Consider the following 26185-nt stretch of genomic DNA (forward strand, 5'->3'; position numbering starts at 1 on the left):
AACAAAATTAATTTATTACTAACCACAATCTAATCCCCAAAATTGTAATATATGCAAGGATAAGGACATTGTTCTCTTTTTAATAGTTGATGTTGTGGTGTGTTACGCAGGGATCCTTGTAAGAAAAGCCATGCCGATAAACGAAAGGGGATGCTATTGTATGGTGCTTTTAGTCTTAAACCTAGGAGGCTAGGATCAATGTTATCTTGGTCAACCTCTGCTAAAGGCTCTCTCTCTCTCTCTCTCTCTCTCTCTCTCTCTCTCTCTCTCTCTCTCTCTCTCTCTCTCTCTCTCTCTCTCTCTCTCTCTCTCTCTCTCTCTCTCTCTCTCTCTCTCTCTCTCTCTCTCTCTCTCTCTCTCTCTCTCTCGTTAAACCTCCATATGTGTGAAATAATTTAATCCCTATTATTTTCATTTTAAAAATTACTTTAAAAAAAAGCTAGAGTATTAAAACATATCAAATGTAAGAGCAATCCAAAAAAATAAATAAATTATAAGGGTTAATAATTTCACAAATTCAAATTGTATATTTTAAAATGTTAAAAGAAAAGTTGCAAAGAATAATATTAAAGGAACAAGTTAATTTTGCAAACAAGTTTAACTAAGTTTTTCTTTTGTTTGTATATTTCCTCCTTTTTCGTCAATTAATTTTTATTGTGTCAATAAATTACTATACCACCTTAGTTAAATTTAATTACTAAAATACCTTAGTTATGCATTTTCTTGCTAGTTCATATTGGAATTAGATAGACTTGTTACTTCATGGTGATAACGTAATAATAAGTTGGTTTTCTGATGATTTATTATGTTAGATTTGAGGGAATTGGAGATGGAGAAAGAGAAAGAAGATGAGACATCTCCAAGGGGTGTCTTAGAAGCTGAGTCAGAGCAACAAGCATCTGAATCAAATGCAAGTGGTTCAAGTAGTTCAAGCAGAGCACGCTCTCGATGGGGCAAAATTTTCAAATTGTGGAAAATTAGACCAACTAAGAATCACCTACCTTCATTACACACTCTTAGTTTCTCCAAGTTACGATGGAAGAGCAAAAGCACTAAAGAAGATACTACTACTACTCTACATACTGGTTTCTACAACTTCAGGTCTTCTTTGATCACTTTTAGCCTTTCAGAATTACAATATGCAACCAACAATTTTAGCAGCGGTTAGTTCAGATCCTTACCCTTCCATTTATATAGCCACTCATTTTTTTTAATTAAAAAATTCTTTATTTATCTATTTAAATCGGGATACAAAAATTTATTATTTTGTACCTTTAGTTTTATTTTCACAATCAGAAATTACAAAAACCAGATTTGTTTAGTTTTTGGGACTGTAATGCCATCAAAAATATAAAAAAAAATTAATTTTCTCTTTTTGCACGTAACATCAACAAAATTTTACCAATTTTTTCGATTTAAATTGATAAATAAAAATTTTATTTTTTTGAATAAAAATACGCCCGTCATTTTCGATAACAATACACAACTTTAATTTGTTGGCATATTCTTTTTTTGTTTTTTTAATCTTTTGAAAATAACGACACCGGGCCTGCTGGCCATTGAGGCAGGGAGAAGATCGGTTCTAGAGCTGAAAAAATAATACTGCTGCATGAGTTAATACTCAAAATAGTCCCTGAAATTTAACCATCAATGTAATTTACCCTTTAAATTTTCAATTGACTCAAATTGTACTTTAAAATTTTGACCCATACTTCAATTTGGCCTTTCTGACGTTTTTCGTCACCAAAAAGCTGACTTGACAATTTTAAATGACACGTGCCACTGTAACAATTAGATGACCTGGCCAAAATTTTCAAAGTATCAATTTAACCCTCACAATTTGAACATAAAACCTAGCGTAGCCCCAATTCTCCCAAATCGTAGTAATTAATGTGTGTACTAAGTACACATGATAAGTTTGTTATTATTAAAAAATTTTAAATATTTTTATTTAATAAAAATTTTATTAATTTATAAACTTAACATGTTTTCATAAGACACAAAATAGATAAATTTTTATTTTTATTAGTGACAAATAATTTTTGTATTTAATATATTAAGAATTTTTTAGATGAGTAAAGTATATTTTAGTTCTTGGTGGTCCAAGATTCCTTTTGAATCATAACCATTAAAAATTTGAAATAATGGTTAAGATTCAAACATTTTATTAATTATATAATAATTATATTTATATTTAAATATTTTAAATAATAGTTTTATTTTAAAATTTTAATTTTATCATTTTTTTCTTCTTCTTCTCTTTCTCACCCCGTTTCTGTACATCACTACGTCTGATTCAATTTCATTTGTTCCTTCCCTGACTTTTATTGCAAATAATATAATCTCATAATTTCATTTGTTCATTCCCCGACTCTTATTGCAAATAATATAATCTCACAGAAAACATAACAAAAGGTCAAGAATGTTAGTTCTTATATTTTATTTTTTCTACTACAACTGTTATTTTTTCTATTTTCTTTCTTTCATTTGCCTCATTTTTTTTCACATGTTTAACTTTTTAATCTCAAACCACCAAGTCTCAATTAACACTTAGGATAATAAATCTTGAGAGTCGTAATAAATATGGAAGTAAAATTTTTGGTCGATGCCTGTTTGACAAATTTAAAAATTGAAATCTTAGAAAAGAAAGACTCAAAATTTGCAATCTCAAATTGCAATGCTTAGTTACATATATAGGTGATAAAGTGCCATGAAGGAAGGGTCATATGGAGAACAATTCGCTGTCGAAAAGATTCATAGCGCCTCAACCTTCATGAATACCAATGGCCACAGTTGAAAAAATTGGTGGAAGAACACGAGATTTTTTTTTTAAGAAAAGATGATAAAGAAAAGAGAAAGTATAGGGAGTCAATGGAATATTTGTACAATGTGTACAATGGGGTTTAAAGATGTTCGATTCAGTATCGGAGATATAACCATTAGTGTTACCTTTTTCTATCAGCTTAAACTTTTAGGATGAGTAGTTTCATGATATGGTATCAGAACTCTAAATCCGAAAGGTCGATCGGAGTACTCAAAAAACAAAGGATATTAATGACATTTTGCAAAATTATTTCATATTTTTTCTATAAAGACCATTAAGATATAATAATCGGTTATAATATATTTTGGTGGTGCTGTGGTTAGTGTGATGATAACAATAGTGATTGTTGGATGGTAGTTGTTGGAAGAAGATGTAAGAAGAGGAAGAAGATGTGAGAGGAAGAAGATGAGAATATTTATGTAATTTACTATTTTATTTTATAATTTTTTATCTAACTGTTAGGTTTTATGTTCAAATTGTGAGGGGTTACATTGATACTTTGAAAATTTTGGTTATATCATCTAACCGTTACATGTCATGTGTCATTTAAAATTGTCAAGTCAGCTTCTTGCTGACGAAAAACGTCGGAAGGGTCAAATTGAAGCACGGGTCAAAATTTCAGGATACAATTTGAGTCAATTAAAAATTTAAGAAGTAAATTGCATCGGTGGTCAAATTTCAGAGGTCATTTTGAGTATTAACTCCTGCATTCTCTAAATAAAATATTAAGCCAATGCTACTGCATAGATGGCAAAAAACATCTACTTGTATAAATTTAGAGTTAAAATGAGATTGGAGTTGCCTATAACAATGAGACCCACATTGATGAACAAATCATTATTGTTGGACCCATTATTTGAATTGTTACAGCGAAAGAACAAGATTCATGCAAAAAAATATCAATCTTTTTACTGTTTTTTCTCTTTTAAATTTAATAAATGGATTTAATTAGTATTAATAAATATTTTTTTTGTGTTGGGCCAAGTTGAATTTTGAACTTGAACTTGAGGTTATACTTTCTATGTTAAAATGAAATTTTTCTTTATTTAAAAATTATTATTTGTATTGATGTAGTTAAATAAAATTTTATTATATAATATTTTTCCTATTCTTATTTCATATCATAATTATGAATATTTACAAAATAGTATTACCTTGAAAAGAAATTTTTGAACAAAATTTTCTAATTGTATATACCCATAATAAAATTATAGTAATTTATTAAAGACATTTTTTATAATTTCAAATATAAATTTAATTTACCAAAAGAATTGCAATATTCTTATCTTGACTGATATCCCAAAAGAATTGCAATATAACCATAAAATCATGCACAGATGGGATGGCTGTAGGTAAGTTTTCATTATTGTTTGGTTTGAATACATGTAGAAAATTTAATAGGAAGAGGTGGTTTTGCTGAGGTTTATCAGGGTTGTCTTGAAGAAGGGAAACTAATAGCAGGGAAGAAATTGACGAATGGAAGCTTAGAAGAAAAGACAGCAGATTTTCTATCAGAACTTGGCGTGATTGCCCATGTTGATCATCCTAATACTGCCAAGATTATTGGATGCTGTGTCGAACGAGACATGCATCTTCTTGTCTTTTCACTTTCTCCTCTCGGAAGTTTGGGATCTCTTATTCATGGTTTATATCTCTCCTAATCTTTATATTAATCCTTATATATATATAGTATGACATTTATCAAATAAATTAAAGTGTTGTGTGTTGTAGGTCCAAATAAACACAAACTAGATTGGAGTAAAAGATACAAGATTGCTTTGGGAATAGCTGATGGTTTACTCTATCTACATGAGAATTGTCACAGACGGATTATTCATAGAGATATTAAAGCAGAGAATATTTTGCTCACCGAGAATTTTGACCCACAGGTACACTCCTCTCTTGTGTGTATGCATGGATTTCTTGAATAAACTTTGGTTATATTGCACCGTGCAATATATATGTTTTTAATATTTTGAGCATACAATTATCATTATATATTCTCATCAACAACTATGAGTAAATGGTCAAATTAGTCCTTGAGAGATCACGTGATTCTCAAATTAGTCCCCAAAAGATTAAATTAACCTAAATCGTCCTTGAAAGATTTAAAAATTATTCACGTTAGTCCTTCCGTCACTTCTCTTACTAATAGCGTTAATAGAAGCTGATGTGGCAGTAAAGTTATATTTCTATTTTTCTTTGGACTGTGCTGGGCCAACAAGGGCCCAAAACACTGCAAACGGGTCATTTAACACCCTCGAACCGGAACCTAATTACACCCATAATCCTTCGTAATTAGCTCATGCAGCTTGCCATTCTTCCATTGCTGCTGATCCAAGATCAAACTCTAGTCACCCACTAACAACTTAATACCTTCCATAAGTGGTGCTTGTAGCTACCATTGAGAGTGAATACACACGTTCTCCTTCACTGCAAATCGTTGCTGAGGGTACTTGTCTTTGCCCTTCTCTGTCATCGGAAGTCCGATCCCACTGTGGCAAGGTCGGCTATTCGTCACCGAAAATTACATTTCTAACACAAAAACCCGCACTTATTAGTCATCTTCTCTCTTGCTAATTCTGTTACTCAGTACTGAAACTCCAAAACCGCTAACTCTGTAGCCATGGATGTCATTCTCCCCTGAAACTCCCAGTTTGATTTTTTTTATTAAGATTAATTATTATATATGATCTTAGTTGTAGTTAGAGCACAACAGAAATAGAAAAAATCACAAAGAAAAAGGCCTACCTGAACTGATGTAACGGTAGAGTAGAAAAGCAGGGGAGGAGAGTGATGCTCCCTCGACCAGAGCACCAACGAGCTCTGGAGATTGGGTCACGAAACCTAGCTCCTGACTCAGCCTTCTTCCTCGATGTGTGAGTAAAAAAAGGAGAAGGCGACTGAGAGAGTGTGGAGCAACGAGAATTGCGTGCAGGGGTGGATTGATCAGCGACAGTAGATGTGATGAGATCGTTGTGCAATAGTAGTGAGGCTTCTCTAATAGCTGGAAGTGCGAGAAGAACGAATGACGATGCTTGTTCAGGAGATGAAGAGTGCAAAACAACGTCATTTACTATGATGAGTTGTCACTTCACATTCCAGGTTAACCACAGCGTCAAGAAACTAACGGAGGGACGAATGTGATTTAAAAAAAATCATTCAGGGACGAATTTGATTAATTTATTCTTTCAGAGACGAAAATAGAGATCGAGATATCTTTTGGGAACGATTTTGACTATTAACCCCAAGAACTATTTACATTAATGGATAATGGAATGGGAAACCACTGACCAAGAATCATCTCTGAGCTGGATGGGGAGAACATATAAGTATTCTAACAATTAAGTCAGTCAAAATTGTTCATGTGATATAAGAATTAGTGTTAAAAAAAAGACTTAGGGAGCTCCTACCCCTCATATTTATAGTCTTCTGCAAATAGATTGATGAGAGAAACTCCACTTATTCTTTCGTATTTTGGAAGGCGATACGATCTTGATTTTGGTGCGTATGGCCCAATATTGGGTCAGGTGTGTACACTTTTAAGCTAGTTTGGGTATTAGATATATAATTTCATTTTTTTCTCTCTTTACTCATCAATAGACTAAAACTTGGTTTAATAAAACTTTTTGAAAAGGTGCTTGTAAAGCATAAATAGAGGTATCCGATAAGAAGATCCTCTATCTCTCTACCTTTTTATTTTCTGTGTGGAAGGTCTCTCCTTCTTGTAACACAAAGCAAAATAAAACAAACTAATTCAAGCTATTCAGGTACATAGGCGATGTCCCAAGGTTAACTACCTCCTATTTAATGATGATTCAATGCTTTTCTGCAAGGCTAATCCTGAGACATGTTTAAACATTCTGAATTTGTTGAGTTCTTACAAAAGCATCAGTGGTCAGAAGGTGAATCTAAATAAGTTTGCTGTAATTTTTAGCCATAACGCTCCCTCTACTACTCGTACACAACTGGCTAACTCTGTGAATATTAATCATATTAAGGCCCAGGACAGATATCTTAGTTTGCCTTCTATAGTCTCTAGATTAAAAAAGACTTCTTTACGTATAATCAAAGAGGAGGTTTGGAAAAGAATCTAAGGATGGAAGTGCAATCTTCTATCTTCGGGTGGTAGACAATTGCTTAAGGGAATGAGTGAAGTTGTTCCTATTTAAACATTATCTTGCTTCAAGTTAATTAATGATTTAATTTTGAAAATCCACTATCTACATTCTCAATTCTGGTAGGGGTGAAATGGTTCTGAAAGGCAGATGACTTAGATTAATTGGGACACTATGACTCATCCACGAAGAGAAGGAGACCTTGGATTTAAAAATCTTAAAATTCAGAATCTGGCACTATTAGGCAAACCATTTTGGCAACTTATAACACATCCTACTTTTTTATTATCAAAAATCCTAAGAGATAAGTACTTTAGAAATGGTAATGTTATAACTGCAGAAACTAGAGTATTATCTTCTTGGGATGGAAGAGCATACTGGAAGGATGAAAGATTGTTGAAAAAGGTCTTAGCTGGGCTATGGGTACTAAAGAGAATATTTGAACCTTTGAGGATCCTTGGCTGCCTCCTCCGTATCCTTTAACAATTTTTGAAATGCCAAACAGACAGGTGGTGCACGAAATTGTGATCATCAATGGCGCCATCAACATGGTACGCTCAATTGCAATCTCAACTCTTTATCACAACTTCGCACAACTAACCAGCAAGTGCACTGGGTCGTCCAAGTAATAAACCTTACGCGAGTAAGGGTCGATCCCACGGAGATTGTTGGTATGAAGCAAGCTATGGTCATCTTGTAAATCTCAGTCAGGCGGATTCAAATGGTTATGGAGGATTAATGATTAAAAGATAAATAAAACATAAAATAAAGATAGAGATACTTATGTAATTCATTGGTGAGAATCTTAGATAAGCGTATGGGGATGCTTTGTCCCTTTTGTCTCTCTGCTTTCCTACTGTCTTCATCCAATCCTTCTTACTCCTTTCCATGGCAAGCTGTATGTTGGGCATCACCATTGTCAATGGCTACAGTCCCGTCCTCTCAGTGAAAATGTTCAACGCGCTTTGTCACAGCACGGCTATTCATCTGTCGGTTCTCGATCATGTCGAAATAGAATCCAGTGATTCTTTTGCGTCTGTCACTAACGCCCCACAATCGCGAGTTTAAAGCTCGTCACAGTCATTCAATCCCTGAATCCTACTCAGAATACCACAGACAAGGTTTAGACCTTCCGGATTCTCAAGAATGGCCGCCAATAGATTCTAGCTTATACCACGAAGATTCTGATTAAGGAATCCAAGAGATATCCACTCAATCTAAGGTAGAACGGAGGTGGTTGTCAGGCACACGTTCATAGGTGAGAATGATGATGAGTGTCACGGATCATCACATTCATCAAGTTGAGGAACAAGTGATATCTTAGAACAAGAATAAGCTGAATTGAATAGAAGAACAATAGTAATTGCATTAATACTCGAGGTACAACAGAGCTCCACACCTTAATCTATGGTGTGTAGAAAGTTCACCATTGAAAATACATAAGTGATAATGGTGATCATTGGCTTCGGCCCCAGAGAGGGAACCCGAAGAACCAAGATGAAAATACAATAGCAAAAGGTCCTATTTATAGAGAACTAGTAGCTTAGGGTTTACAAAAATGAGTAAATGACGTAAAAATCCACTTCCGGGCCCACTTGGTGTGTGCTTGGGCTGAGCATTGAAGCTTTCATGTGTAGAGACTCTTCTTGGAGTTAAACACCAGCTTTTGTGCCAGTTTGGGCGTTTAACTCCCACTTTTGTGCCAGTTCCGGTGTTTAACACCAGAATTCTTGAGCTGACTTGGAACGCCTATTTGAGCCATCAAATCTCAGGCAAAGTATGGACTATTATACATTGCTGGAAAGCTCAGGATGTCTACTTTCCAACGCAATTGAGAGCGCGCCAATTGGACTTCTGTAGCTCCAGAAAGTCCACTTTGAGTGCAGGGAGGTCAGAATCCATCAGCATTTGCAGTCCTTTTTCAGCCTCTGGATCAGATTTTTACTCAGGTCCCTCAATTTCAGCCAGAAAATACTTGAAATCATAGAAAAACACATAGACTCATAGTAAAGTCCAGAAAAGTGAATTTTAAATAAAAACTAATAAAAATATAATAAAAACTAACTAAAACATACTAAAAACATACTAAAAACAATGCCAAAAAGCGTATAAATTATCTGCTCATCAACAGGCTATTTTTGATTTCATTCCAAGAGTTAAAGATTTAATTACTGAAAGCAAAATTTGGAATCAGAATCTCATTCAAAAATTATTTTTCCAAAAAGTTGCATACATGATTTTGTCGGTTAAAATCCATCGGAATAAAGACAAATTGCAATGGAATTTGAATAAATCCAAATATTATGATACAACTTCAAACTACAAAATAGGTTATTATGATACAGTTTTTACCATCGCTAAGTTTTTTTTGCGACGGTTAAAAAAGCATCACAAATTTGTGCATTGCTAGTGACATAGCGACAGTTTTGGACGACCATTGGTAAGAAGTGTCTCGAAATTGTTTGTGACAGTCCTTGAATTAAAAAATCGTCACTAATTTGTAACACTTGTCAAGGTGTTTTTTTAACGCTGTATTTCGCGACAGTTTGAAATCGTCCCTGAGTTCTTAAATCCTGTGACAATTTTTCTTATATTTCATGAATTTTTTAACTGTCACAATATTTTTAGTGACGGTTTAAAAACATCACTAAGTTACTAGTTCATGTAAAAAACTTTTCCTATACTTAGTGACTGTTTCAAACTGTCATAATCTTAGCAGCATCAGTCTTATCATTTTGAATGCTTGTGGCAATTCAAAACTCCCACAACTTTTCTAAAACACTTAATTTTTAAGCTCAATGGTTAATGTTAATGACACAATAGAAAATTTAGCAACAATATTAATTCATTATCAAATAATATCTCTCACATGAGAAAATTTATCATGTATTTATCATCAATCAAGTAGCATATTGTAACTTTTATCTCATCAATTTCAGTCTATCCAAGAGATATATAGGAGCTAATTTATCACCTAATCACATACTATAACACCGAGAAAGATTGACCAATTAAAAACATAAATCTAAATTCCGCAACATGGTTGCCTAATAGCATAAGCATATGTGCCAATGATTGAATTTCAGTAGGATCGCAACTTGACTTATTCCACTTTCTGATTCCCGGCAGACACCGGTCATTAAGTCCTATACAACATTGAGCTCATATATGTGATGAGTAAAAACTAAAGCTCATAGAGACCGGCAAGTACACTAGATCATTCAAGTAATACCACAGTGAGTGGATATCATTCCCACGAGGATTAAAGGATTAAGCACACAAGTATCGAGTTAAATTTCTAATTAGATCAAATAAAACCTGGTATTGATAAGGGCAAAGTTGTGTATTGCTTGGAATCTAGAAGTTGAGTGCTGCTGAGGTAGTGATGTTGATTGAAAGAGAATAATAATAATAGAGAATGTCAAGGGCTTTGGAGATGTTTAAGCCCTAGAAAATCAAATTGTGTTTACCTTTTCTAAAGCATGCAGAGATCTTTTCACGATGAACCTTAATTAACTGATTTTCAATGTCTTGGTTCCTCAGTTTTTTCTCAATTAACTAACTGCCAATGTCTTGGTCAATCAATTAATTGAAAAGGTTAAGTACAAATCCGATTTAGTTCCTCATAAAATTCAAAAGTAGGCCTTAGATTGGTTTACATGTCACGTATCCAAGCTAGTCCTGTCTAATTGAATCTTATGAGAAAATACAATTTTCAAAAATATGTTCTAATCTGAATTATATCCAGGTATTCAAAGTTAGAGTGATTGAAAATCATATATTATTGCACACTAATTGAAACACAATGTCTAGTCGAATTCAAAAAGACATGTGAAAGAATTTTCAAGCATAATTTAGATATTAGTTCTGTCGAAAAACTAAACAAATTTAAAATAAGATTAGCATACCTTTCGATACTACTAATCCTTTAAGGATAAAGAACATTAACTCAATCATGAAACTAATTATAAAATAAAAGAAAACTTAGATTAATAATTCATAGAAACATAATAGAGCTCCTAACTCTTTGACAAAAAGATTAGTTACCCATGGATAATGGAAAACAACAATGAAAAGAAACTATGCAAAGGAAGCTGGATGTTCCCTCTGTGAAGAATCTTCACTTATTTAAATCCTAGGGTTCCTCTAATTCAAATTCAAAACTAAATTTTATCTTAATCAGAATAATTATGATAATTCCTAATAATTCAAATTCAAAAATAGAACAAAATCAAAATCAAATCATATAGAATTTTCTGCAATCTTCAATCGGAAATCACATCTTTGAGGTTGGGTCTTGTAGAATTCATCATTGGCATTTCATTGGAGTTGGTGGAGTCCCCCTGGGCTTGATCTTTAGGCTTGGGCATTTAACGCCAAGCAGTGGCATTAAACACCACCTTTAATTTTGGGTCAAGCTTTGCACGCCTCATTAGGGCGTTGCGCGCCCTCTTCAACAAAGCCCAGGGCATTGCACGCCCTTTACTAGGCGTTACACGCCTCCTTGCCTTGATTGCTCTAGGGGTTGATTATCTTCAAGGTGTGGCATGGCATGCCTTTTGTCCTCCAGAGGCATTGCACACCTTCTATGGCATGGCGCGCCAGCTTCATCTTGCTCCAGCGGCATTGCATGCCCTGCATGGCGTGGCACGCTAGCTTTGCTTCTCCTCTAGGGCGTTGCATGCCCCTTAGTGGCGTGACACGCTAACTATGCTGCATGGTTTGCATGGCTTTAATCCTTACATACTTTGATTGTATGCCTTTCCCTATGCCTTCCCCTTTGACTATTCTTTCTTTGCTACTTGATTTTTCTCTCTTAATCTTGTATTTCCTAGAAAAATACTAAGACAATACCGTAGTATCAAATGATACTTAAAAGTGATAAGATTAGAAGAAGAAATTATGATTAACCTAAGAAAACATTAAATTAAAGAAAGAAAAATCACTAAAGATGCGAAAGCATCACAACACCAAACTTAAAAATTTGCTTGTCCTCAAGAAAAAAAAAGAAAAGAATTGAATTTAATGAAGAAGAATTGAATCACCATGTTAACAATGGATATGAACGTTCATATCATAAACAGACTTTTCTTTCTTAATGAATCTTGAAGTCTTGGAAGTGAAAAATTCTCAAAAACTCAAGTTCAGATGATATTATGAGATCTCTTTTCTTAATTTTTTATTAATCCTTGAATCTTTTAATTTCTTCTTTTTGATCTAGAGAGATTTTTCAATTGTTAACCCTAAGTGCTTCGTCTTAAGGCAGCTCTTTATGGTAGGCTTTCAATCGATAATCTCAGGCCAGTTGGCCCAAGTTATCGGGTGATAAATCACTCCTCGGATCTAATTATCCAAGTCTTTTCTTGACACGGTTGCACCACAAGAATATAACTAAAGATTTGATTTCCTAGACATCGATGCCCAGATCCTCTTTAGGCTTCTAAATGTTTTGTTCCAAGGCAGCTCTTAATTGTGGGCTTTCGATCGATAATACCTAGCCAGTTGGCCAAGTTATCGAGTGATGAAGCACCCCTCGAATCTAATCACCCAATCTTTTCCTTGGACAATAAACACCAAAGGCACATAACTGGGTTCTAGCCATTGATGCTTAGAGCTTTGTTACTCTTTGAATATCTTTTGATCTTTTCATACTTTTTTCTTTCTTGCTTTATATTTTCTCTCTTTGTTTTCTTTTTCTTTTCAATTCAAGGATCTTTTTGGAATATTCATAGATCTCATAGTACTTCTCTAAATCTCTATTTATGAAAAATTGTTTTGCTCCTTCATTCAAGATCATTCACACATTGCTACGTTCCATGGAATACAATCAAAAGTCATGGACTACCACTTTATATAATCAGACTTTATTTAATTGATTTAACTTTTCTCCATTGGGCTAACTCTTTTTCATGTGATTATAGTGCTCAGAGAACAAGTTTAGTAATAGGCATGGATAGTAGAGTAAGAGAAATAGACATGATGTAAAAGAAAGGAAAAGAAAAACAAAAGAAAACTTAAAAGAAAGGAGTACTAACCACCAAACACAATTGCTACCAGGTTCATTATCTATCTTTGTTGCTCTCTTCATCCTCAGTCTTGGTTTGAAATGCAATACCAAACTTAGAGTTTGGCCATGTATAGATTGGTGAACACCAAACTTAGGGTTTAGACATATTATAAAATGGTGAAGAGTATGGAGAAACATAGAATGCTAAGCATATATTATGTTACGTGATACATGCATGACTTCTTCTTTTAAAAAAAACTTAAATAAAAGAGGATGCAGAAAGATAAACATGAGCAATGAGATGAATATGCATGCAGAGGGAGAGGAAGGAGCAGAATGATGCAAATACAAAAAAGGAAAGAAAGTAGAGCATAACTAACCATATTTTGGTTGCCTCCCAACAAGCGCTCTTTTATCATCACTAGCTTGATGTTGTAGCTTCTAGGTTGGAGACTGAAAAGCTTCATAGCACACTTCATTACCATCCATCTTTATGCATACACCTTTCAGCCGCATGTCAATTCTCTTCATGATGCATACTACTAGCTCTTCTATTAATGTCCATGCCTCCTCTATTGTTCTCTATTTTAAGGAGCCTCTATCCCATCCATCTAGCATTTCCTTGTAGTCTAGAGAGATTCCATCATAAAATAATAAGATTAGAATCCACTTAGGGTATGTCATGTTGTGAATTTTTCTCTAACATCTCCTTGAATCTTCTCCATGCATCATGGAATCATTCACCATCTTTTTGAGAGAAGGAGAAAACTTCTTTGCAAGATTGACTCAAGGTGACCTTTTCTTTTAAAGGCTCTTCATTATCTTCTGGCACCGAAGGTTGAGAATCTTCGAGATTATTGAGGAGATATTCTTCTTTAATGATTTCTTCCACTAATGTATCAATCAAATTAATCTTCATGCAATTATCTATCTTACTAGGATGTTGCATGATTTTGAAGACATTAAAGCTCATTTGTTTATCATGGACTTTTAACGTTAATTATCCTTTTTGAACATCTATGAGTGCACGTCCAATAGTTAGGAAAGGCATTCCTAGAATAATGGAGGCATCATCACCCTCCTCCATGTCAAGAACCACAAAATATGCAAGGAATATAAAGTCTCCTACTTTAACCAACATTTTCCACTACTCCATAAAGGGATATCCTTGTTAGTTTCACGTCCTCTATTTGCATCTTCTTCAACATAAACAGTGGCATTAAGTGGATGCTTGCTCCTATGTCACATAGTGCTTTTTCAATAGTAATATCTCCAATGGTGCATGGGATTTGGAAACTCCCTAGGTCCTTCAATTTTAGGAGCAATTGTTTTTTGAGTAATGGCACTGCATTCCTAGTGAGGATTACAGTTTCATCTTCCTTGAGGGTCCCTTCTTAGTTAGTAACTCCTTCATGAATTTTGCATAAAGAAGAATTTGTTCTAATACTTCTACAAATGGGATATTGATTTGTAGCTTCTTGAACACTTCAAAAAACTTGGAGTATTGTTGCTGTTGGTTCTCCTTTTGTAACCTTTGTGGGAATGAAATTCTGGGTGTGTATGTCTTTTCTTTTAAAATTTCTTTCGAAACTTGAGGTGGTAAGGTATGAACATCTTCTTTTTGCTCATTCTTCTCCTCTGAAGGTTCTTCATCTTCCTTACTCATTGTGGATTCCTTGCCAATTATTTTTTCACTTCTTAGATTGATAGCATTGCACTTATTTCTTGGATTTGGAATTATGTCACTTGGGAAGGAGTTTGTGGGTTTCTCTACCAATTTCTTAGCTATTTGACCCACTTGCACTTCCAAATTTCTTATGGAGGCTTCTTGGTTCGTAAAATTGACTCTTGTCTCCATTATAAACTCCTTGGTTTGTTGTATAAATTCGATGGTTGATTTGGATAAGTTTTTCAAGGTGATCTCAATAGAGGGCTTTTGAGGGCTTGTGATTGTGTTGAAGACATTCCTTGTTGATATGAAGTGTTGAAGTTCCTCTGTCCTTGATTTCTCCATCTAGAATTTGGATGGTTCCTTCAACCTGGGTTATACAAGAATCACAGAGAAATAGCCAATTACAACAATTTAGAATACCTTTAAGGAATGCATAAACACAACAAGACAATCACAAACAATTTCACATTATCAAGTAAAATGCAAATGCGTAGCTGATGCGGATTTTACAAACCACAAAATACCGGCAAGTGCACTGGGTCATATCAAGTAATAACTCACAGTGAGTGAGTGTCGATCCCACGAGGGTTAACGGATTAAGCAAGCAAAATCAATCAATTAATCTAGTCAGACTACCTTAGGATTTTGAATAAATAACAAGTAAACGAATGCAAAACAAAAGCAACAGTGATTATGAAAAATGGTATGAGTTAAGAAGATCAAGATTTTGGAGATGTTAACTCTTCCGGATTAATACTTTTCACTTTCCACCTTGATCATGCAAAGATACAATCATGTCAAATCATCAATAATCAAACCCCAATTCCTTGGCAATTTGATTTCTCTTTAACCTAATTAACTACTAATCCCTTAGTCAATTATTTAAGAAAAGAGTTGAAGAACGTTCTCTGATTTATAAAGCCACACAATTTATAAGAATCTTTCCTAGTTGATTTTATGTCACTTATCAATCCAGTTTCAAAACTTAAGAATTATGAGAATCCATTTTCAAGCTTATTCAATTAATCAATTTTTCTAAGAAGTTAAAATAATTCAAATAAGAGAAGAATTATTTCCCAACACATTCAAATCCTTTAAGATGAAGAACGAAAACCTTTTCTTGAAAAGAAATCAATGCATTAATCAAAGGTGTAAAAACCTAAAATATTAATCCATGGTTTGTTGTATAAATCGAGGATAATTAGAAACTCATTTTCGTCCTTAAAATCCTTGAAAATTAAAACTGGCAAAGCAGCCGAGAGCCCCTAAAAAAGAGTCTCCTTCTACCTTAAATACTAACCCTAATTTAAATTCAAATTCAAATTAAAATAGAATCAAAATGAAAATAGAATAAAATCTATCTAATTAATGAGTGTCTCTAGCATAACTTCCAATTTTTATCTCCTTGCAATCCTCAATTAATGTCATCATCAATGGGCTTGTGATTGATCTTCCAAAAGGTTGAGAAATTGGAGGAAGACTTGCCTTGATTGAAGTCCTGGGACAAGCAAAAAAGCCCACGTGGTATGTGGCTTGTATCACGTTATACGTCAGGCATATTTTTAGCTTAAAATACATTCTTCTTGGGCTAACGTACAACGTGAATTAAGCTACGTTGTATGTGAGCCAATTTCTTTCAATTTTGGCTTATGAATTATGCCCTAACATTGTACGTGGTGAATTTCACATACTACGTGAAATTTAACTGGCACATACATATGCCTCATACGTACATGTGATTGCCCAAAAGTCTCTTGTTGCGCGTAAGCATGCGTCGCGCATACGCGTGATAGCTGCATTGTACGTGAGATCTCCAGTGTACTACATGAAAAGTGATGGTCATGCATACGCACGCTGCATGCATACACATGACTTGTGAAAAATTTCCAACGTAGTACGTGATTGTCTTCACATTGCACGCCCTTCACCTTCTCCTATCAGTGAGCTTTCTGTTCTTCACAAAAAGTATTCTGCATGTTATTGTTTGTCATAGAGAGTTCTCTGTTTGTTACTCTCCATCCTCCATTTTATTCTGTTTCTTTATGTTTTCCTTTTAAATTTTCCTATAACTAATGAAAGTCAACTAATCAAACTAATATTCATTGTAACCTCAAATTTATTTATTATTTAACAGAAATTCTTTGTAAATCAATTGAAATTAAGAAGGAAAAACACTAATGATGTGTACGCATCAGCAGCAACGATGATGCATGTCTAGTCCTATTGTAGGTAATGAGCTCATTTGTCGGTTTTGACCCACACCCGACGCAATCCAACTCGCAAGTCGGATAAGGCATTCCAGTGACATAACCTCTGCAAGTTTCTACTTCTTGCAAACGTTGATTCTCCAGTTGAGGTATGTCAAACATAACCTCTACAAGTACTTGCAAGTATTGATTCTCCAGCTGAAGCATGTGACCCCTTCTCCTGGAAGCCAATCCATATTTGCGGGCGTCTCTGCACAATCATTCACATACAAAGCCCAACACTTGTTAACATTTATCCTTCGGCACCATAACCGTCACCCTTTCGTGACCTTCCCATAAGCACACGTGCTAATTTATCTTCTCTCTTTCTTCGGTCTTTTACTTATTTATCCTTAATAGTTCAAACTATTTTCACACTGTTCTCTCATCATCCATGAAGTATTTTATGAAAAGAGAATCATAAGATTCTTAAGTTAACTTTGTGACTCTAAATCTTTTAAAAATGGTATTCTTTTTTATTCTGTTTTATCTTACCATTAATAATATCGATAATAATAATATTTTTACTAAATAATATCCTTGATAAATTAATAACAATGATAATGATTTTAATTAATACAAATAAAATAGTTTATGTAATAAATAATATTTATAACTTCCTTGAAGACTTCACTCTTTTAAGCTGTACTTCTAAGTTTTTATTAATTATGTTTTAAACCTTAAACTTTTAATTATTTTACTTTTAACCCAATATTTTTAAAAAACTACTAATTAGCTCTTTGTTTATTAATATTTATAAAAGTAACTATGATCTTTTATAAAAATATCTGTTCATCCGCAAACAATTACTTTCTAGAATAAATGACCATTTGTATCCATAAAAGATAAAAACACTGACATATATACCCATACTAGATCGAAACTAAACTTGTACCCATGCAAGATGCCCTCTGTGTAACAAAAGTACCCTGTTTTTGGAGGGTTGGAGTGCATGTAGGGTACGGAGGACATCTTACATGGGTACAAGTTTAATTTCGATTTAGTGTGGGTACATATGCAGCGTTTTCATCTTTCATGGGTACAAATGGTCATTTATTCTTACTTTCTACTCAAAATACCTCTAAACTTATTTATTTGTAAAACCAACCTCAATTTTCATCAAAATACAATTTTATTCTCAAATTAATAATATTGTAATGGTAACAAATACAGTTCTTTAAACCCAAAAATATCTTTTTATAACTTTTTCAAATATATATATATATATATATATATATATATAAAACTTTAAATCCATTTTTGAGCTCTACAGTTACCGATTCTTCATAGTCTTTAATTTAATCTCTCGGCCCTTTAATTACACAAAATTTTTCTTAATTTCAAAAATAATCCGGTTCTTGGCTGCACTTAAACCGACCGAACCTCAAACTTATCACAAATATCAATATATCACAAGAATTCAACATAAATTCAATCAAATTCAATCAACAATCAATCACAACATTAATTCACTTATCCAATACAAATTAACCGGTGAGAATTACCAAAATTCTATCTTTGTACGAAATCAAGATAACAGAAACTCCAGAAAAGTTTATTGATTGAACAATTGAAGAAGAAAACGTCAGAAATTAACTATGCTTCCTAGTACACCAACCAACTGAACCATGAAAACTTGGAAGAATCTCCACAGCCAGCTTCTTCCGAACAAATATGACATCAACGTATAAAGGAGAAAGATATGAACGTTTTAATTGGGTTAGATTTTTGTTTGGAGTTACGGATCACAAAAAATTAAAGCTAAAAGTCATGGAAGTTTCACTTTTCTCTTCAAAAACACTCTCGGTGCCCCTCTCTCTCTCTTTTTTTTTTGTTTAAGTTCAGTTTGGTGGTGAATGAAAAGAAACGAAGGTGATTAATGATGATTATGGTTAAGTGGCATTGGTTATATATATATATAAAAGCCACATTTCATTTCTTTCTTTTGTTCCCTTAATGGCTTCGGCCAAGTGAATGGAACTAAGGTAAAGGATATTGATTAATGGTGATTTAGTGGCTAGGTGTCAAGTTCTGGAGTTGTTAAGATAGCAGTTCAATTTATAAATATCTTAAACGAATAATTATGAAAATTGAATGTATTATACCACAAGTAAAAATATATACAGGGTTAAATATATATGAGTTACTAATATAAATAATATTAGTAACTTAAGAATTAAAGATATTTGATAAAACATTCATAAATTAATAATCAAGAAATACCGATAATTACTTATATCGGTAATATTGGACTTGATAATAATAATAATAATAATAATAATAATATTATCTAGGCTTTATTATAATTGTAGCATGTAAAACAAATTAATAACATAATAACAAAATTATATTATCATTTATTTTACTTCGAAACTCGGAAGTGACTCATCAAAATAAAACTAATTATTGAGAATAACATTTTTTGAAAAATATTGTGTTTGCATAAAAATTTGGGTTGTTGCAAACCTTAATTAACTGATTTCCAATGTCTTGGTATCTCAGTTTTTTCTCAATTAGCTAACCGCCAATGTATTGGTCAATCAATTAATTAAAGAAGTTAAGTATAAATCTGATTCAGTTCCTTATAAGATTCAAAAGCAGTCCTTAGGTGCGATTATATGTCACATGTCCAAGCTAGTCCTGTCCGATTGAATCTTATGAGAAAATATAATTTTTAAAAGTTGTTCTAATCTGAATTATATATCACGTATTCAAAATTAGAGTAATTGAAAATCATGTATCGTCGCACACTAATTGAAACACTATGTCTAGTCAAATTCAAAAAGTAATGTGAAAGAGTTTTCAAGCAAAATTCGGATATTAGTTCTATCGAAACAATAAACAAATTCAAAATGGAAATAACATACCTTTTGACACTACTAATCCTTTAAAGATGAAAAACGAATAACTCAATCATAAAATAGATCAATGCAATACTTTAAAATAAAAGAAAATATAGATTAATAATCCATAAAAATATAAACAGAGCTCCTAACCCTTTGACAAAGATTAGTTACTCATGGAGAATGAAAAAAAACAATAAAAAAAATAGTGCGGAGGATACTGAATGTTCCCTCTGTAAAGAATCTTCACTTATTTAAATCCTAGGATTTCCTCTAGTTCATATTTAAAACTAAATCTTATCTTAATAAGAATAATTAAGATAACTCCTAATAATTCAAATCATAAAACAGAATCAAATCATAACAAAATTTTCTTTAATCTTCAATTGGGAATCACATCTTTGAGGTTGGGCCTTCTTAAATTCATCATTGGCATTGCATTGGACTTGGTGGAATGTAACTAGACTTGATCTTTAGACTTGGGTGTTTACTGTTGTAACGACCTGATTTTCAGTACGTTATAATTATACTAAAAACCAAGTGCCACTAACTTGTTTTCCTAAAACTTAACTAATAATTATTATGTAGCCGAATTAGCAGACGATCGATGTATATTTTATATTTTTTAAAATGAATCGAATAATTGTGAAAAATTAAGCAAATATAGGCAGACCACGAAAAGAAATAAAGCAACACATAGAGAAACTGTAATAATAGATAATATCTGTACAATATACACAAATAAGTTTTAAACAAAATAACTAGTCAGAGTACCATCTTTAACACAGCTTATGACTATATATATGTATATCACTTCGAGTCCTGTTCCATAAAGGAAGCTCCTAATCTGGCACCCGAACTAGCCAAGCAAAGCTATACAACTCCTAATCTCTCGGTGGATCTAATCCACAAGTGAGATAATATAACACAAAATCTATGCTAAGCTGAAATGCTCCCAAAACATGCTGTCAAACTTGAACTCTCAGTCATCGCTATCTGAAGATGAAATCTCTATTACATCTAGGTACTCCTCAGGATCTTTATCATCGTCGTCAGAAATCTCTATAACCTCCAGAACCTCTTTGATACTGCTGTTACTACTAATATCCAAGCGTGCAGGGTGGATCGAGAACACGAGTTTGCTCACATCAATCGAGAATGAAGGTCCGATTGCAGGTATATGATCTAATGTCTCTACAGAAAGTCCAAACTGCTCTCTAGTCTGCGCATTAGACAAAGATGATTAAATTGGCTCTAGAGGAATATCTCCTTCAAGTACAGACTCAAGTGCAAGCTCAAGTACAAGCTACTCAACTGGGTCCAGTGGAGAAACAACCTAGTCCTCAGACTGTATAGGATGAGGGCGTTCAGGTCTATTAGGGAATAGATGATGTAAAGCGCCCAGATGAAGCCAAGATTAGAAAACTCATAAGGGGTGTCAGTGTCAAAGAAATGAGTGTCAATCGTATGCTGGAGGGGATGGTCTCGTAACACATATAGTCGTACTCGAGACTCGGCAGCTACTATGTAGAAACTATGATGCACAGAGTCCTTGTAGATATAGGAGTGGTCAAACTCATAAAATAGGTCCCTATCTCCATCTGAAGAGGAAGGTAAAAGGGTAAGAACTGAGAAGTCCTTAGTAGGGTCGAGTAGTTAATTAAGTCCGTTTTAATACTATACCCAATTAATAGCAACCAATAAACACAACAAAGCATAATAACTAAAGAACATATAAAATCAAGCACATCACATACACAATCACAAAAAACAAGGTTCACGGGAAAATATACACAAATAGTTATGATGCATGTCTATCTCTAATGTAGGTAATGACCTCTTCTGTCAGTTTCTACTTGCTCCGGACGTAACCCAACAACATTTGTCCGAGTTTGACTTCCAGTACTATAACCTCTATAAGAAACTTCTTTCTTACAAGTGCAACTCTCTTGAGCTGATGTATGCAAACATAACCTCTGTAACCACCCTCTGTCTTATAGGTGTGTCTCTCTCTAGCTAATGTATATAAACGACCTTTGTCTTACAGGTGCATCCGTTTCCTGTATTAGCCGATGTATCTCTTGAAAGCAACTTTCTCAATGGAATCACCACCATATCTCTGCTCTGTTTTAGCTGGTAAATAATCACCTCGGTTCGTTCTCAAAATCAAGCAATATCCCTGTTCGTCTTCTTTTTGTTTTATTTTGTCTTCTCTTTCTTCAATCTTTTATTTTATTATTCTCAATATCTCAAATCATGTTCACATTATTCTCTCTCCTTTCCTTAAATATCTTATTAAAAGAAATTTGTTTTATTTTTAATATAACACTGTATTTCTAATGCTTTTAGAGAGTCTTATTATTTTACTTTTTTATTTAAAGAAAATAAAATAATGAATTTAACAAAAATATTCTAATTAAATATTTATAAATACAATAATAATTATGAAGTATTAATATTTAATATTTCTATTTTTGTTATACAAAAACTAGCTTTATTGAAGTTTTACTCTTATACTCTTAGAAAATATACTTTAAACCCCAAACTTTTAAATATTTTATTTTAGTCCAACATTTGAAAAAAAAAAAAACCAACTAAACCTCTCGGATTTAATATTTATAAAAGTAACTCATCATTTTTATAAAATACTCGTTCACCCATGAACACTTACTTTTTATTCAAAATAGCCCTAAACTTATTTATTTATAAAATCAACCTCAATTCTTAACAAAATATAATTTTATCCTCAAAAATAATATTATGTTTGTGACAAACATGGCTCTTAAAACCCAAAAATCCCTTTCTTGTATTCTGTTCAAAATATATATAATTTTTAATCCGTTTTCGAGCTTTACGGTTATCGATTTTTCACAGTTTTTCAGTTAATCTCTTGACCATCTAACCTCATCAATTATTATTAAAAATTCTCATTCACAACAGTCCCAAAATTAACAAAACAACCCTAGCTGGGCTGTTCCTCATGGCCGAACTACAATTCACAAGCAACAATAATAATTCAACAAAATTTTAACATAAACTTAATCAAACGCAACCAATAGTCAATCAAACCAATAATCACTTATCACATTAACATTTAATCGGTAAAAGATTTTCAAACCTTACCTCTAGCTCGTTGTCCTTACAACTAAAGTACCGAAAAAACTTTCTGACCAAGAAATCTGAGAGAAAAATGTCAAAGATTGGCTACTTCGCTTTTGGGCTCACTTGGCCTAACATGCACAGAGGAGCAGCAGCTTCTCCATCGACTTCTCCCAAGAAAAAGTGACGTCAATATGAAGAGGAAGAAGATACAAACATTTTAATCAGTTTAAATTTTTTATCGGGATCATAGAGCTCAAGAAATCAAACTCAGAAGCTCGGAGGTGCCATGAATCTCACACGACTTCTCTCTCTCTCTTTTTCTTTCTCCTTGGTTCAGTACCAAGAGAGAAAATGAGATGTTGATGATGATGATTAATGATAATTGTGGCTAGGTATCACAAAGGTGGCTAGATGTCACGTTTTAGGGTTGTTGAGTCAGTGATTCAAGTTATAAATATCTTAAACGGATAATGATGAAAACTGGATATATTAAAATACAAGTAATATATATATATATATATATATATATATATATATATATATATATAGGGATAATTATATATGAGTTACTAATATAAATGACATTAGTAACTTAATGTAAAGGATATATGATGAAACATTAGCAATACCAAGTTCATCAAAGAGTACTGATATTTACTTATATTGGCGAATATCGAACTCGATAAAAATGATAATAAAATAATATTATTATCTAAATTTTATTATAACTATGGAATATATAAAATAAATAAATAACATAAGAATATAATTATATTATCATTTATTTTGTTTGCAGGAAACGACTAAATAAAATTAATCATTGAAAAACTAAAATGACATCTAGTTACGAAAAATCAGGATGTTACATTCTATCCTCCTAAAAGAAAAATTTTCCCTTAAAATTTTCTTTACCTATAAACAGATGCGGATAATCAGGTCTCATCTTATCTTCTAACTCCCAGGTGTGTTCTGCTTCTTCATCGCGTCCCTAAACTACTTTAACCAAAGAAATTGTGTTGCCTCTCAGCTGTTTGTCACTCTTATCCACTTTCCTAACCGATGATGTTGGATATGTCAAGTCGCTTCGGAACTGTACTGACTATGGTTGCAAAATATGGCCTTCGTCGGGATTATACTTTTTGAGTTGTGAAACATGAAAAATATCATGAAGGTTTGACAAAGGAGGGGTAAGGGCTATTTGATAAGCTACTGGACTAACTCTTTTAAGTATCTGGAAGTGTCCTACGTAACGAGGGTTAAGTTTCTTAGTTTTAAGGGCTTGACCTATTCCGGAAGTAGATGTTACTTTTCAGGAAAACATGGCATGGCACGCCAGCTTCATCTTGCTCTAGGGGCGTTGCACGCCCTACATGACTTGGCACTCCCCTGTCTTGTCCTCCAAGTCATTGCACGCCTTCATCATGGCATGGCACGCCAGCTTTGCTTCTCCTCCAAGGAGTTGCACGCCACTTAGTGGCATGGCATGCTAGCTGTGCTGCATGATTTGCATGGCTTTGATCCTTACGTACTTTGATCGCATGCATTTTCCTATGCCTTTTCCTTTGATTATGCTTTCTTTGCTATTTGATTTTCCTTTCTTAATCCAGTATTTCCTTGAAAAACACTTAGACAATACCTTAGTATCAAATGATACTTAAAAGTGATGAGATTAGAAGAAAAAACTGTGATTAACCTAAGAAAACAAGAAATTAAAAAAAAACTACTAAAGATACAATCCTTTTGCAATTCAATCAATTCATGCTTCACTTCTACTGCCTCCCAAGATATCCTACAAAGTTAATAACAAAAGGAGAACTATCTTGTACTAATTCATGCTTCACTTCTACTGCCTTCACATATTTAGTCCTTGCCTCTCGATAGCCTCATTCAAACAAGCAACCATATCTCTTCCTGCCTACATAAAGAATTTGATTTTCCTCATCATGAGTAAAATATTAATATAATGATTAATTACACCAGTGCAAATAAGCTAAATACATTGTAAAAACCTCAGACTAAAAATTTAACAACAGCATGCATTGATCAAGTTATAACATCACAGAAACAAGTGAGACAATCCATCAGTTACTTAATGTGAAATGGAGCTGTGTTATGTTAGGTCATGTAGCAAAATTAACATATCCTACATTTTAACACTATTTTGTTGGAAATAAGAAACTAAATTGAGGAAGGATTTGTGTATTATTGAGTGTATTCAAGTTGTCTATCCAAGTTGTCTAGAATGATATAATATAAAAGGGTATTTATAGGTACTAAGAGAATCGTAATAATAAAGACGTAATCTCCTATAATAAATTTTTAGATATACTAAATAATACTAATTGATCCTAATTGATCCTAACCTCAAACTCAAGTGACAACTTGAGTTTGAAACTTATTTAAAACAACAAAATAAAGAGAAAAAACTATATAAACCGATAAAATGGGTGCAGACGGAACTGCCAGAAAGAAGCGCAGATGAAACTGCCGCTAGTCTGAAGGAAGCGCAGATGGTACTGCTGCTTTTCTGAAGGAAGCGTAGACGAAACTGCCGCTTGACTAAAGGAACCGCAGACGGAACTACCGCTTGTCTGAAGGAAGCGCAGATGGAACTACCACTATCTTAAGGAAGTGCAGACGGAACTGCCAGAAAGAAATACAGACGGAACTGCCACAAGGAAACACAGACGAAACGTAGACGAAACTGCCACGAGAAAATACAGACAGAACTACCACGAGAGAACACAAACAGAACTACCACGAGAGAACGCAGACGAAACTGCCATGAGAGAACGCAGACGGAACTGTCAAAAGAGAGTGAAAACTATATGGTTTCTTCATGAGAATAGGTAAGCAGCGGATGACAATGGTGTTTGATCATGCGACTCGAAAAAAAATACAAGACAGAAAAAATAGGCTAATCGGTGAGGTGAAAAAGCATCAAAAGAGTGACAAAAGGAAAAGAAGAATGGCATAGAAAAAAATGCAAAATTACAGTGATTTCACCGCAAGGAAAACAACCTATTTTCTTCAAGGAGGATACCATGGCTCTGATACCACGTTAGAAACAAGAGACTAAAATGGAGAAAAGATTTATGTATTATTGAGTGTATTCAAGTTGTCTATCCAAGTTGTCTAGAATGATACAATATAAAAGAGTTTTTATAGGTACTAAGAGAATCATAATAATAAAAACATAATCTCCTATAATAAATATTTAGATATACTAATAATACTAATTAATCATAATTTATTCTAATTATATTCTAACATATTCAATTAAGCCACACATGTTTATGCCGATTATAATTTCAAGATAACATTAAATTGATCGGGTGAACAAGGCACCACTAAATTCTCAAAATATGCTTGG

General features: G+C 33.3%; 1 protein-coding gene across 1 annotated transcript in view; it reads left to right on the top strand.

Annotated features, from left to right (window-relative positions):
• Nucleotides 1–816: 816 nt before the first annotated feature.
• LOC112709107 (receptor-like cytosolic serine/threonine-protein kinase RBK2) overlaps nucleotides 817–26185 on the top strand; it is a 29581-nt gene continuing 4212 nt past the window's right edge. The window contains exons 1-3 of the mRNA XM_029289009.2: nucleotides 817–1163; nucleotides 4214–4468; nucleotides 4556–4713. Coding sequence (XP_029144842.1) covers nucleotides 830–1163; nucleotides 4214–4468; nucleotides 4556–4713 — 747 coding nt within the window. The 5' untranslated portion in view covers nucleotides 817–829. The remainder of the gene's footprint in view (nucleotides 1164–4213; nucleotides 4469–4555; nucleotides 4714–26185) is intronic.

This window comes from Arachis hypogaea, chromosome 9 (assembly GCF_003086295.3).
Source record: "Arachis hypogaea cultivar Tifrunner chromosome 9, arahy.Tifrunner.gnm2.J5K5, whole genome shotgun sequence".
NCBI classification, from domain to species: domain Eukaryota; kingdom Viridiplantae; phylum Streptophyta; class Magnoliopsida; order Fabales; family Fabaceae; genus Arachis; species Arachis hypogaea.